The following is a 13,748-nucleotide window of genomic DNA, read 5'->3' on the forward strand; positions in this document are numbered from 1 at the left end:
CCAGCGTCGGGGTCCTTTCTCTAGTGAATCGTTGGGGTTTCAGCTTCAGCGTCAATCCTTTCAATGAATATTCAGGACGGATTTTCTTCAGAGTGGACTAGTTGGATCTCCTTGCAGTCCAAGGGGCTCTCAAGAGTCTTTTCCAACACCACAGTTCAAAAACATCAATTCTTTGGTGCTCAGCTTTCATTATAGCCCACCTCTCACATCCATACGTGATTACAGGAAAAACCATAGCTTTGACTAGATGGACCTTTCTTTGTTAGCAAAGTAATGCCTCTGCTTTTTAGTAAGCTGTCTAGGTTGGTCGTAACTTTTCGAAGGAGCAAGTGTCTGAATTTTATGGCTGCAGTCATCATCTACAGTGATTTTGAGGATATTGACAAGTTTCAGTCCTTTGGGTCACAAACAGTTGGACACGACTGAGTGACTTTTAAACATTTTTTCAGTTACGTTTATGTTACCGCCTTTTGATCCCATGTCTTTTTAGTTTGCTGAGTTTGTTGTGTGTACACATCTCAAGGTATCATGAATTCCCTTTTATGTTGTTTCAAGACTGAGAACATTTTTCATCCCTTTTCTTTTGTTCATGTAGTGGAGTGTAGTTTTCAGCAGGCATTTTCTGGAAACAACATTTTGAGTGTGTAAACCCTAGTTTCTCTTTAGTTGATTCTGTGTCCTTTTGTGTTACTATCAGTAATGAGGGCTTTCATTTTCACTTTAATTAAAAAATACTGTATAAAGGAATTTTAATTTTTGTCTTGTATTTGCATTGATCCTGATATTTGCTTTGCAGGAATTTATGTTGATGCAGTTAACTCCTTGGGCCAGACAGCCCTTTTCATTGCAGCATTATTAGGCCTTACAAAATTAGTTGATGTCCTGGTGGATTATGGAGCAGATCCAAATCAGTAAGTATAATAAGATCACTATCTAGAAAATACACACTAAAGATGAATTGGAGTGTTTGGAAACTAATTTAACAAGATATTAAAAGAAGCTTTACTAATGTATGTTGATGAACTACATTTGTACACTTACATTGAAATATGCTTTATTTTATTTTACTGGTTGCACAGCTTGCCGGATCTTAGTCCCCTGACCAGGAATTAATCCCAGGCCCCCAGTGGAAAATTGGAGTCCTAACCACTAGAGTGCTGTGGCTCAGATGGTAAAGCATCTGCCTGCAATTTGGGAAACCTGGGTTTGATCTCTAGGTCTGGAAGATCCCCTGGAGAAGGAAATGGTAACCCACTCCAGTACTCTTGCCTGGAAAATCCCATGGCTTGGAAAACCCCATGGACGGAGGAGCCTGATAAACTACAGTCCATGGTGTTGCAAAGAGACACTACTGATCGATTTCTTTAAAAGCCTCTTAAAAAACCCACTAGACCACCAGGGAATTACCAGAAACGTGATTTTTAAACTGTTAATAGTTTTCTGAGCAGTTTTACTAGGCCCTATGAAATAAGTGAACCTCACTACTCATTAATTAATTTAGTCATTAACAAGTACTGCTTGTATAGTTCCATCCACATTATTCTTTGTATGACTCATTTAAAAGCACTTTAACGTACCGACAGCTAAGTTCTTAATCAGTGATACTCAGCATTGCCTTGTCAGGATGACATTTGTAGTTGTGGTTCAGAAGAGTTTGAGTAATGGTCCAAATTTTAATATGAAAGAGCAACACACTGTAATGAGGCAGCTAAAAGTGAACATTTCTTCTGTCCCCATAGGACTTTTTGCTTTGCCCAGGGCCTTCCCAGGTAACAGGCAAAAGCAGATATTTTTACAGTTTCCATTGAACAGAACCAGAAACAAATTTTGAGCATTTACATGATTCCATCTAATTTTCACAGAAATGCCAGAATATGTACAATCATAAGTCATAAAATAGCTTTTGTATCTAATATAAGGAGGCCCTGTTGCTAAGTCGCTTCAGTCGTGTCCGACTCTGTGCGACCCCATAGACGGCAGCCTACCAGGCTCCCCTGTCCCTGGGATTCTCCAGGCAAGAACACTGGAGTGGGTTGCCATTTCCTTCTTCAATGCATGAAAATGAAAATCGAAGTATCTAATATAAGGAGGCCCTGTTGCTAAGTCGCTTCAGTCATGTCCGACTCTTCTCAACCCCATGGACTGAAGCCTAACAGGCTCCTCTGCCCATGGGATTTTCCAGACAAGAGTACTGGAGTGGGGTGCCATTGCCTTCTCCGATAAGGAGGCCCTACTTAATGTATATTTTTTTAAAGTACTGATTTTGGGAGTTTGTTGTTGTTGTTATAAGATTGTTTACTTAGAAGGAAAAAAAATGGAAACTTGGAGAAGTATAAGGGAAAAACTAATCAGTATGAGAATTCTGTAACCCAGAGATAACATAATGAACATTTTGCTTTGTTTCCTTCCAGAATTTTTCTGGACTCACATACACTCTGTCTCTACTGTATCGAAACTCAGAAATAGCCCTGCCTGCAATTCTGCAGCAAAAATAAGTAAATAAAAAAATAAAATTATAATAATAAAAAAAGCAAAATAAAAATCATCTTTAATACTCCTGATTAGGGGACTGACCCCCTAGAAAGTTTAAATGGCTGGTCCATAATGGTGCATTGTGTTAATGACAAGTCTGAGACCAGGAGCCCAGCACCTGAAGAATTCAGAAATTCCCTTTTTAGAAATCCCCATCATAACAGGAGGAGGCGGGAAAGGACAATATCAGGAGGAAGAAGGTAGACCCCTTAGCTTTTAATTTTGTGATAGAAACACTTTCATGTACTTTAAAAATATCTTCCATCTAGGTGAAAGGAAATTTCTGGGGGAAGAATGTATTCCTAAGGGCTCCATGGAAATGCTGTGATGGCCTGGGCTTCTTGAGGTCACAGAGTAAGATGCCTGCAGGATTAAGTGGGCTCACTGGGTACAGGCTCTAAGTAGCATCTGATGCAACTGGGCAGAAAAGGAAGCCATGGAGGCCAGATTTTCCAAGAGACTAAAAATCCCAACTTTTATTGTGAAATCTCCAAAGTGTTAAATATTGTCCATTACTTTAAATTCTTATTTTAAAATACTATATGGACCAAATAAAACATGCCTCTGGGTTGCCAAATCAGTCTGTGGGCCTCCAATTTTCAGCCTCTAGGATAAATTAACAAAGCAACACATTTTGATACCACTTGAACCTGGATTCTCTTGTATGATTAGTTGGACATAAGAAACACTATTCCTTTCTTCCTTAGCATTCATGAGAAATAAAAAAATAATATCTTCTCTCTTCCTACTCAGCTGTCTTACTGTTTATGGGAAGAATGATTAGAAAGCTGTAAAACATCATATACAAATGTATTTTTAAAGCAAGGAGAATGCTACAGATCCCGTAGTGCAGTGTGCTAGACTGCGCATCAGGGCTAAGGAGAGGCGAGCAACGCATCAGGGCTAAGGAGAGGCGAGCACTCACAATGAGCTAGTCCACTGCCTCGTGGGCACCCCTGGGGCACTTGTACAAAAGTACTCATTCCTGAGTGCCGTGCTTGCAGATTCTGATTCAGTCTGCTGTGTAGTCTGATATCTGTATTTTTGACAAATATCCCAATGACTTATTAAATAAATTATGGTATGTCTGTATATTGGAATACTGTGCAGCTATTAAAAAGGAATTGAGGTGGCTTGTATGTTTTCATATTGAAATTTCTCCTAGATATATTGTTAAAAGAAAAAATTTAAATGCATAACAGTTAAATAACATTCTTTGTTTTGTTTTTTTGGCCACGTTATGTGGTTTGTGGGATCTTAATTACCTGGCTGGAGATTGAACCCAGGCTCTCAGCAGTGGTGAAAGTGCCAAGTCCTAACCACTGGACCACCAGGGAATTCCCAATACAGCGTATTATTATTCCTACTTGTACATGCATAAAAAATTTCTGGAAGGATACAAAAACTGGTAATAGTAGTTGCCTCTAGGCAAGAGAATTGTGGGTCTGGAATTGGGAGACTTTCTTATCTTCTTTTCCTCTTCCTTTTTTTATTATTATTTTTAAAATTTCTTCTTTATTTTCCCCTTCCTTCTCCCATTTTTGTTTCTTTTTAAATTAAAGAGAGCAAGCTCTAGAACTTCCCTGGTGGTTCAGACTCCATGCAGGGAGCTCAGGTTTGATCCCCTGGTTGGGAAACTTAAAATCTTGCATGCTGCTTGGCATGGCCAAAAAAAAAAAAGCAAACTCTGTAGGTGATCCTGATGTGCAACCATGTTCGGAAACCACAGCTGCATATCACATCTTCACAGCTCATGAAGGGTGTCCCTTCATGTCTCAGATAGTTTATTGGCTTTGGTTAAATTTTTCTGAGTTGTAGGTGCTTGACCACATTGCTGATGTCAAGGTGTGTGGGCCTCTACCATAGCACTTGGGAGATAGAGACATTCTCACATGAGATGATCTCTGCTTAGGCTGTGCTTCACCAGCCTGACCATGTGGCACTATAGACATGAAGGTTTCAGGGCAGCCAGCGTCAGGGGACAGTGGAGATAGAACACTGGGTTTTGAACCAGATCCATGCCTGGGTGTGAATCTTGGCTTTGCCCTCTTTTTTTCCTCATCTGTAAATTGAGAAATTTACTCCTTGAACGGTGGCGGTGAAGATGGGAGAGGGGGAGGTGTGTAAAGATGGGAGTGTTAACGGTGTTACTGGTGTGTCACTAATGGTGTTAATACAGTTCTCCTATTACCAAAGGTTGCCTTTGCAGTAAGGGAGCCCTGTGTTATCCATGGAAGGGGAGGAGTGTTTCTATGGACACTCACTGTACCCCTCCCCTCCTCCAGCCGCTGCTTTGATGGGAGCACTCCTGTCCATGCAGCAGCATTTTCAGGCAACCAGTGGATCCTCAGCAAACTGCTGGATGCAGGGGGTGATCTTCGACTCCACGACGAGAAGGGTCGAAACCCGCAGACCTGGGCTCTGGCAGCAGGGAAGGAGCGCAGCACCGTGGTAAGGGTGGGCCTGCTCTGCAGACACGCCCCTGGCAGAGCGCAGGGCCAGAGGCCAGTCTGGGGACAGCACAGGGCTTGCAGTGGCCTTGCCATCAGCACTGGGCACACACGCCTGGGATGAAGCAAGTTAACCAACTGTAAAACCTCAGTCAGTTTTTCTGGTCATCCAGTCAGTGGGCAGAGAGGACAAATGTGATTTTGTCTGACCCTTAACTAGCACTTACCCTGCATCAGATGTTCTTAATTAAACTAGTTAAATATTAACTCATTTAATCTTTACAACAATTCTCAGGTAGGTCCTATTATTGTCTCCATTTTACAGATGGGGAAACTGAAGTGCATTGACATTAAGTAACTTGTCTGTAGCCACATGCTGGCAGGCGTGATGTATTTTAATGAGGGCTAAATAATCTAACAAGTGGAAAGAATAAAGGACTTGCACAGTGCTGGGCACATGGAGGGAAGGGGGAGATGGGCAGAGTCCCCTCCCTCTGGTTCTCCTGCTCATTAGCTACTGGGCCTTGGAAACAAGTTAAAATAATACTCCTGCCTCAGTTTTGTCATCTGTTGAATGAAGGATTTGGAGGAAACTATCATCAAATAAACTCCCTGAAAATGGAATCATCTCATTCTGTATCTTTAGGCAATCCCTTGGCCCCTTCCCTTGCCAGAGATTTCCCTGTGGGGGCTCCTGTCTCCTCAGACCATTCTGGTGCCATTGAAAGCCAGGCTGGCCGTTAGTCATGTGAGGTTGACCATCCCTGCCGTCTGTTGCAGATGGTGGAGTTCATGCAGCGCTGTGCTGCACACATGCAGGCCATCATCCAGGGCTTCTCTGACCTCCTGAAGAAGATTGACTCCCCTCAGCGGCTCATTAGTGGCGTGCCCCGGTTTGGGGGCCTCATGCAGGGGTGAGTGCTGCCTCAGGCAGAGTCGGATGTTCTGCATCACCCAGCCTTCCCTGTGGGAGCCCTGCAACCTGGGCCACCTTGGTCCCCCCACACCAGTTCCTTCCAGCACCTGTCCACCCAAAGGGGTGAGCTTCGAGGGAAAGGATGTGGCCTCTGAAATCCATCAGTGTGCCATCCACTCCTGCTCCCCGCTTCCAGGAATGTCGGGGGAAATGAGTTCTGGGCTCCATTGGGAAGCACCATATGATTAGCAGGGAAGGAAGGAACTTTTCAGGTCTGGGCTGCCCCCCAGAAAACCCTTTCTCAGCAGAACAACTGGCTAGCTTTTTTTTTGGTCATCTCAGAACCGTGGAAAGCATGTTCCTTTAATACTAAGGTTGCAGAAGACTGCAAATGCTTAATTTAAGGTTCCTCAGGCTGTTTTAAGCTGGCCTAAGACTTGCTGTCACCTGGGTGGGCAACCTCCCCAGCCCCCATCCCAGCTGCAGGAGGTGGGCTCCATCCAGGCTTCTCCTCATGCTCAGGAGAATTATTTTAAGTTTTCTGGGCTTTATTAACTTAGGATTTATATGTGGAAAATTGTGTCCCTTGTGATTTTCTCTGATGGCATCTTTTCCTGTTATTGGGGTGGCTAGACTTGTCACCGGAGAAGGCAATGGCACCCCACTCCAGTACTCTTGCCTGGAAAATCCCATGGACGGAGGAGCCTGGTGGGCTGCAGTCCATAGGGTCGCTAAGAGTCGGACACGACTGAGCGACTTCACTTTCACTTTTCACTTTCATGCATTGGAGAAGGAAATGGCAACCCACTCCAGTGTCTTGCCTTGAGAATCCCAGGGACGGGGGAGCCTGGTAGGCTGCCATCTATGGGGTCTCACAGAGTCGGACACGACTTGAAGCGACTTAGCAGCAGCAGCAGCAGCAGCAGCAGCAGCAGCAGACTTGTCACACTTTTCACAGGCTCCTGCATCTCATTCTGCACATCAAGTCCTGGTTTTCTTCTCATGACTTGGATGCTTCTCATGAGAGATAAGTTCATGATTCCCTTAAGGACCAGTTACTCCCAATTGCCCTCCTTGGTGCTACTCTTGCCCATCTTGGTTCTTTATTCAACGTGGAGAATGACCTCTTAAAAATGAAAACTGAATCGTGCCACTCACTACTCAGAACCCTTTTAGGGTCTTCCCAGGGCTGTCAGGTTTAAGCGCCTGAATCCCTCATCCGGCCTTGGAGCCCCTACTTGGTTCTGGTCTCCCACCTCCTCTCCTGCCAGAGTTAGGATCTTGGCAGACCAAATTTCGTCTTAACAGAGCCGAAGCCTAGTCCCTGCTGCTGTTTTGTGACCTCAGGCCAGCAGATTTCCCCTTTCTGGCTCCATTTTTTCCCGTCTGTAAAATGAGAAAGTTGGACAAGATACTCTTGATGGTTTGTTCCAACTTTGACCATCTGTATGCGTTGTCTGTCGCACTAAGCCCAAACTTAGTGACTTCGAACAACACTAAATATCTCACACGGTTGCTGCAGGTCAGGAATTAGGGAGTGGCTTAGCTGCGTGGTTCTGGCTCAGGGCATCTCACGACGATGTGGTCAAGATGCAGTGTGGGCTGCAGCGTTCTGGGACTGGAGGGTCCAGTTCCAAGATGGTCACTCGCACGGCTGGCAGATTGGTGCTGGGTGTTGGTCGCCCCCGTGAGGCTGCTGGAGCATCCTCACAACATGGCAGCTGGCCTTCTCCAGAGCAAGGGCTGCGAGAGAGATCAGGGCAGAAATCCTGGGGGCCAAGCTTTGGAACTCACACCACTCGGTCATTTCCGCAGTGTCCTGCTGGGTTAACAGGTCAGCCCTCTCTGACCTGTGCATCGCTACACAAGGGCATGGACACCAGGAAATGCGTATCATGGGGGTCCTTTCAGATGGCTGGCTGTTAAGTAGTAACAACGAAACCAGCTACACATGCTGACAGCTTGGTTCAGCACTGTCCTCTGGGTATGGTTCCTCCTTACTTTCCCCTCCTCTTTTCAATATTTAGAAACCCTAATGGCTCTCCTAACCGACCGCCTAAGGCTGGAGTCATTTCTGCCCAAAATATCTACAGCTTTGGCTTTGGAAAGGTAAGAGGTTGCCACCAGCAGCCACTGTTTGCGGGACTCACTGGGGAATTCCCTGGCCCGGCTTTGGCCTCGGGCCCCACAGCTTTGTCCAACATGGCCTCCCACGTCCTCCCCAAAGTGTTTTCTTCTTTACTGCTTTTGCAGGACAAGTACCCCTCAGTGTTTCTGTCCTTACTGAAAAGTGATGAAAGTCCCGGAGAGTTCTTTTGAATGACTCTGGGCTAGATTTGGGGAGTTTTAGGAACTGAGCCTTTAATTCCCAGTGAAGGCCCCAGACATGTTCTGTGGGGCCTCAAGGGACCCTTGAGGCCTGGTGCTTCCTGTAGGCGTCTGACCTCTTTGTGTGAGCCTCAGTTTCCTCACCGGCAAGAGGGAAGGAGTATCACAATCTTGCAGGGTTTCTTGGAAGATTAAAGATAATAAAAAGAATTACACCCAGTGCATAGAGGTATCCAGCAAATTGGTAAATAGCAGCTACCTTTGTTTTTAGCTAGATGACAAGATTCTGGAAGTAGTTAAGTTTCTCCCTTTTCTCCCACTATTTGAAACTGTGCTTTGCTTTTAGTTTTATCTCACAGGAGGCACACAGCTGGCCTATCTAGGATCTCTTCCAGTAATTGGAGAAAAGGAAGTGATTCAAGCTGACGATGAGCCCACCTTCTCTTTCTTCAGTGGCCCCTACATGGTCATGACCAAGTAAGCAGAAGCTGGCCAGTGGCAGTCGGATTTAGTCCCACAGAAAGAATGGACTTTGTGTGACTTCCCTGTGTGGGGAGGGTTTCTGCCTGAACACAGGGACATACTGAAATGCAAATGTCTCCATCAGGATTTCTCAATCTGGACACCATTGACATTTTTGTTCCCCCGTGTTGTTGGGGGTGGTCCTGTACGCCGTAGGATGTTTGGGAGTGTCCCTGGTTTCTCCTCACTAGATTCCAGTAGCAGCTCTGCCTGCACCGCCAACCCCTGCATTTATGACTGTGACAACCAGAATGTCTACAGACAGGCCAGATGGCTCCTTGTTGAGAACAACTGCTCTGAAAGATTACTCATATCAGTGTTGCAGCCTCTCTGCTCTCTAGAGAATTAGAGGCAGCAGAGTGGCGACTGGCCTCTGATACAGGTCAAAGGGCACTGAAGCCCTGCAGGCATCAGCTAATGGCTCTCTCCAGCTGATGCAGCAGAGATGGCAGTAATAGGATCGGACTCTGACGAAAGTCCCTGGGATGGGCTCAGTCTCCAGCGACCAGCGTCCTACAGGATCACCTGAGTTGTCCTGTCCAAGGTCTCTTGTCCCCCTTGAACCTGGCTGCTGCTTCCCTGCTTAGCAGTCACAGCCGTCTGAGAAGGCCTCTGCAGATCTGCACAGCTCTGTATCTCGTGCAGACGTGCTTCTTGTTTTCCTGCCTGAGCCACGAATTTGTCACATCCTCTCTTCTTCCATCCACATCGTGTCCCTCCCCAGACCAGCCTCCCCACAGGCCTCTCATTCTCCAGACACCCCGGCCCACCACTCCCCACATGGTTGGTGCCCCAGTCTTTCTACCATGCAAACCTGACAAGTCACTCCCTCCCTTAAATCCCTCAGTGATTCCCTGCCACCTGTACTAAGTCCCCGAAGTGCTTTAGGCCCTGGGGGTAGGAGCGGGAAGGACACAGCGTTGCGGGGGCAGGGCACGGGGTCGGGGGAGCTGTATAGAACCTGTGTAAACACTGTTCCTCTGATCACGTGTCTGCAGAGGTGGCTGTTCACTCCCTCCTGCTCACACCCCCTCCTGCTCACACTCTCTCCTGCCCTGGCAGCCTGGTGTGGAACGGGAGCAGGGTCACAGTGAAGGAGCTGCACCTCTCCACCCACCCGCACTGCAGCAGGCTGCGGCTGGCCGACTTGTTAATCGCCGAGCAAGAGCACAGCAGGTAAGAAAGAAAACCCAAGAGTGTCTCAGACCCAGGTTCAGGGCTATGTAGGGCTGAACCTGAGGGTGGAGACCAGCCTCCTTAGCCTCACCATTTCCTCCTGGTGGGTTGATTTGACTTCCCAGGGCTGCCAAGAAGGAAAAAGAAGCATTCTTGAATAGCCTGAGTGCTGGGGATGGTGGTAGTGAGAAGCTCAAGTCTGTCTGCTAATAGACTCCCTGCATGTCTCTGAGGTCCAGCCTCAGGCCTGGCTGGTTCATCTGCAGCCCTCAAGGCCCACCATCAGGACCACGTGCGCTGTCTCTCCTCGGAAGACACGCCCATGGGTCTCAGTACCCTAGGTTTCCTGTGGCTCAGGGGTTAGTCCTTCAGGTCTTGCCGGGGCAGGAACTTCATCCTTGGTTGTATACCAGCACTACTGAGGCCTTGAAATAGTCCTTGGCTCATCAAGTTCACTCAGCTCCTATAAAGCCAAATCCTTCGTTTTGGGGAAGTCAGCCTAAAGGGACTCAAGGAGGCTGGACAGGCTCATAGTGTGGATTCTGATGTGAGGCTGGGTGGGATGTGTGACCTTGGGCCTGACCTCTCCCTGGTCTTTGCTTCCTGATCTCTGTGAGTGTAACTGTAATGGCACCTTTCCTGTAGCTAGTTGTTAGGATCAAGGTGATGTATGTCGAGTCCCTAGCTTAGTAGCTCTTAGTGACATTGTCATTCATGATCCTAAGCCTTCAGGTTCTGATCAGTGAAAAGCCAAGAATTCCATCAACAGAAAACTCGACCCCTACCCCATCCCACTTTCTTAGCAAAACATTGTGTGTAAATAGAATTTGTCTGGAGTGTGTTCAGGGAGCCCAGAAGAGAGGAAAGCACCGTGGTTTCATCCTGTCTCTCTGCCTCTGCAGCAAGTTGCGGCACCCCCACGTGCTGCAGCTGATGGCTGTGTGCCTGTCCCCGGACCTGGAGAAAACCCGCCTCGTGTACGAGCGCGTCACGGTGGGCACGCTGTTCAGTGTCCTCCACGAACGGGTAAATGCCTGTTGCCCTGCATTCTCCCCTTGCTGCCTTTCCCCGCCACTCCAGCTCTCCTTTCCCTTTCTCTCTCTTCTTTTACCCCAGGAGCAGAGTTCCCATCCGTGCACGCATAGAAGAGAAATCTCTTAATTCTTTACTCTGAGGGGGGGCTATATAATGCACCGTTTAAAGCTAATCAGCACATTGGAACTAGTGTGATTTTATTATTGTTAGTCTGGCTTCTTTAATCACACATCTGAGAGTTCAGTAGACCCAGAAAACACACAGCCACACTTTTAGCTCACAGTAACCAAACAGTCTCTGGCCCTATTTCCTGGCATTTTTACTTGTGCCCTACCACAGGGGCCCTCAGCTTCCCAGATCTAAGGGGGATCTTAGATGATCTAAGACGATCTAAAATGGCGCTGATGTAATAATAATAGAAATAAAGTGCACAATAAATGGCAATGGTCTTGAAGTATCTGGAGACATTATCTCCCCCACCCCCTCCTTGGAAAAATTGTCTTCCACAAAACTGGTCCCTGGTGCCGGAAAGGTTGGGGACCGCTCCCCTCTGGGACCTTTATATGCAAGGCCTTGTCTGTCCCTTCCTACTTTTCAGCTTTCCTAGTGAAGGGTATGGGGCACACAGACTCCTTGGGAGCTTGCTTTGACCTGAAATGTGACTTCCAAAAGGTCCTGACAGACTGGTTTTTCTTTCTCCATGGCTTTGTTTAGAAGACCCTGGGCTGGAGCGAGAAGAGAGCCTGCAGGAAGGGCCCTTCCCTGAAACGGCTCACCCTTCCTCCTGCCCAGGTTTCGCCTCTCAGTGTTAGAGTTCCCTTTCCTCTTCTTGGGGGAGGGTGTTGACTTACAATGCCACTTCTGGGGAGAGAAGAGAACAGTTGTGACTGGGTATCTTAGTATGAGGGGATTTCTGTCCTGGAGTGAACTTTCTAGGTCCTCTGACCGCGGTAGGGGCTGGATTGTCCTTTATGTGTCAAGTTCTCCTGGAGCACAGGCTTGGCATTGCCAGTGGCGGTGGGGCCCACACTGGAGGTGCGGACCAGGTTTGAGGACTTTTATCCTCATTTTTTTCGTAGTATCAAGCAGCTTGGCTAAGGGAGAGGAACCCAGGTTTGGAGTCAGGGGGCCTGAGTCAGTGGGACCTCAGGCCGGTCACTTAACCTCATTGAGTCTTAGGTTCCCCACCATGACAGCAGGTGTCTGTCATGACACCAGGTGGCTGTCATGAAGGTCAATACAAAAGACTGGAAACTACGAAGCCTTCTGCAGCATCCTTTGTTCTTGCTTGCAGCGGGCCCAGTTCCCCGTGTTGCACATGGAGGTGATCGTGCACCTGCTGCTCCAGATCTCCGACGCCCTGAGATACCTGCATTCCCGGGGCTTTATCCACCGCTCCCTCAGCTCCTACGCCATCCACATTGTCTCCACAGGGGAAGCGAGGCTGACCAACCTGGAGTACATGATGGAAAGGTGGGTGCACCTCGATCATGACTTCCAAACAGGGTCTCCCCGGGGTGGGTGCTTTGCTGTAGAGAGAGAATCGGATCTGGGCAGGATCCCTCATTGGGGGGCTGAACTGCCTTATCAATGGAGGAAGAGGTTTTCCAGTGTCTTCTCCTGTCAGCCCAGGTTAGAGGGACTTTGGACAGTTACTTCTGTTCATTATAATAAACATTTGACAAGCATGAGCACAAGTTAGCCAGACTGTAAGTTTTCAAAATTTTCTATGGCTTCACACAGCCCAAGTATTTCTCACTCATCTTGCCGTGCAGTGTGTGTGTGTTGGGAAGGGGTGGCATTCACCTTGCTCTGCGTTCCTCCCTTCCGGGGCTCCACTGCCCCCCAGGCCTCAGCCTCCCACTGTGTCCTCTGCATTGCTGCTCAGCGAGAAAGAGCAAGCCTGGAGGGACGCGTGGCGGGGTTTAGGGACTACCGGAAGTGGGTGTATCATTACTCCCACTTTACAGGGCCCAGCACCCAGTCACCTCTTCCCTGCAGGCAGGCTGGGAAATGCATCACAGCTGTGCATCCTGGAAGATGTGAGAAGGCGGTGGGTGCTGGTGAGCCTTACGATCCTGACCTGAGTAGGTGGGGCTCAGTGCAGGGAGGGAAGTAGTGATGAAAACGTCATCCTTACTCGAGGTTCCGGGCATGGGTTTCATTTCCCATTTGGCAGAAGTCAGAGTCCTCCCGAGAGTGGAGGGCTGGCCCTCGTCTCCTGCCCCTCAGTTCTGGGGGGCAGAGGATCTACCCTGTGCTTCCTTACTGTCCTCCACAGCTCTGAGCCCTGGGCCCAGGGCTGCTCGGGTGCAGCTGTGAGGCCTGAGCCATGGGCAGACCCCTGGCTGAGACCTGCTTACCTCCGCTGAGCCTGGTCTTCACCCACCACCATCATCGAGGTTTTATTTCTGAGTCTCTGGCAGGTCTTACGTGCATACCTGCTAAGTCACTTCAGTCGTGTCTGACTCTTTGCAACCCCATGGACTGTTGCCTGCCAGGCTCCTCTGTCTGTGGGATTTTCCAGGCAAGAATGCTGGAGTGGGTTGCCATGCCCTCCTCCAGGGGATCTTTCCGATCCAGGGATCAAACCCTCATCCCTTATGTCTCCTGCATTGGCAGGTGAGTTCTTTACCACTAATGCCACCTGGGAAGCCCCTGGCAGGTCTAACGTCTCATAATTTACTTCTTAGAAAAGCTCTATGAGGACAGGGATTTCTGTTTTATCTGCTGCCATATCTCAGATACCTAGAGCAGGCCTCCACACAGCGGGAGCTCAGCATGTTCTT

General features: G+C 48.0%; 1 protein-coding gene across 1 annotated transcript in view; it reads left to right on the plus strand.

Annotated features, from left to right (window-relative positions):
• Positions 1-765: 765 nt before the first annotated feature.
• TEX14 (testis expressed 14) overlaps positions 766-13,748 on the plus strand; it is a 59,033-nt gene continuing 46,050 nt past the window's right edge. The window contains exons 1-8 of the mRNA XM_010861629.1: positions 766-911; positions 4,818-4,983; positions 5,763-5,896; positions 7,926-8,007; positions 8,573-8,703; positions 9,811-9,924; positions 10,827-10,950; positions 12,254-12,432. Coding sequence (XP_010859931.1) covers positions 5,763-5,896; positions 7,926-8,007; positions 8,573-8,703; positions 9,811-9,924; positions 10,827-10,950; positions 12,254-12,432 — 764 coding nt within the window. The 5' untranslated portion in view covers positions 766-911; positions 4,818-4,983. The remainder of the gene's footprint in view (positions 912-4,817; positions 4,984-5,762; positions 5,897-7,925; positions 8,008-8,572; positions 8,704-9,810; positions 9,925-10,826; positions 10,951-12,253; positions 12,433-13,748) is intronic.

Source organism: Bison bison, unplaced genomic scaffold (genome assembly GCF_000754665.1).
Source record: "Bison bison bison isolate TAMUID 2011002044 unplaced genomic scaffold, Bison_UMD1.0 scf7180017864472, whole genome shotgun sequence".
NCBI classification, from domain to species: domain Eukaryota; kingdom Metazoa; phylum Chordata; class Mammalia; order Artiodactyla; family Bovidae; genus Bison; species Bison bison.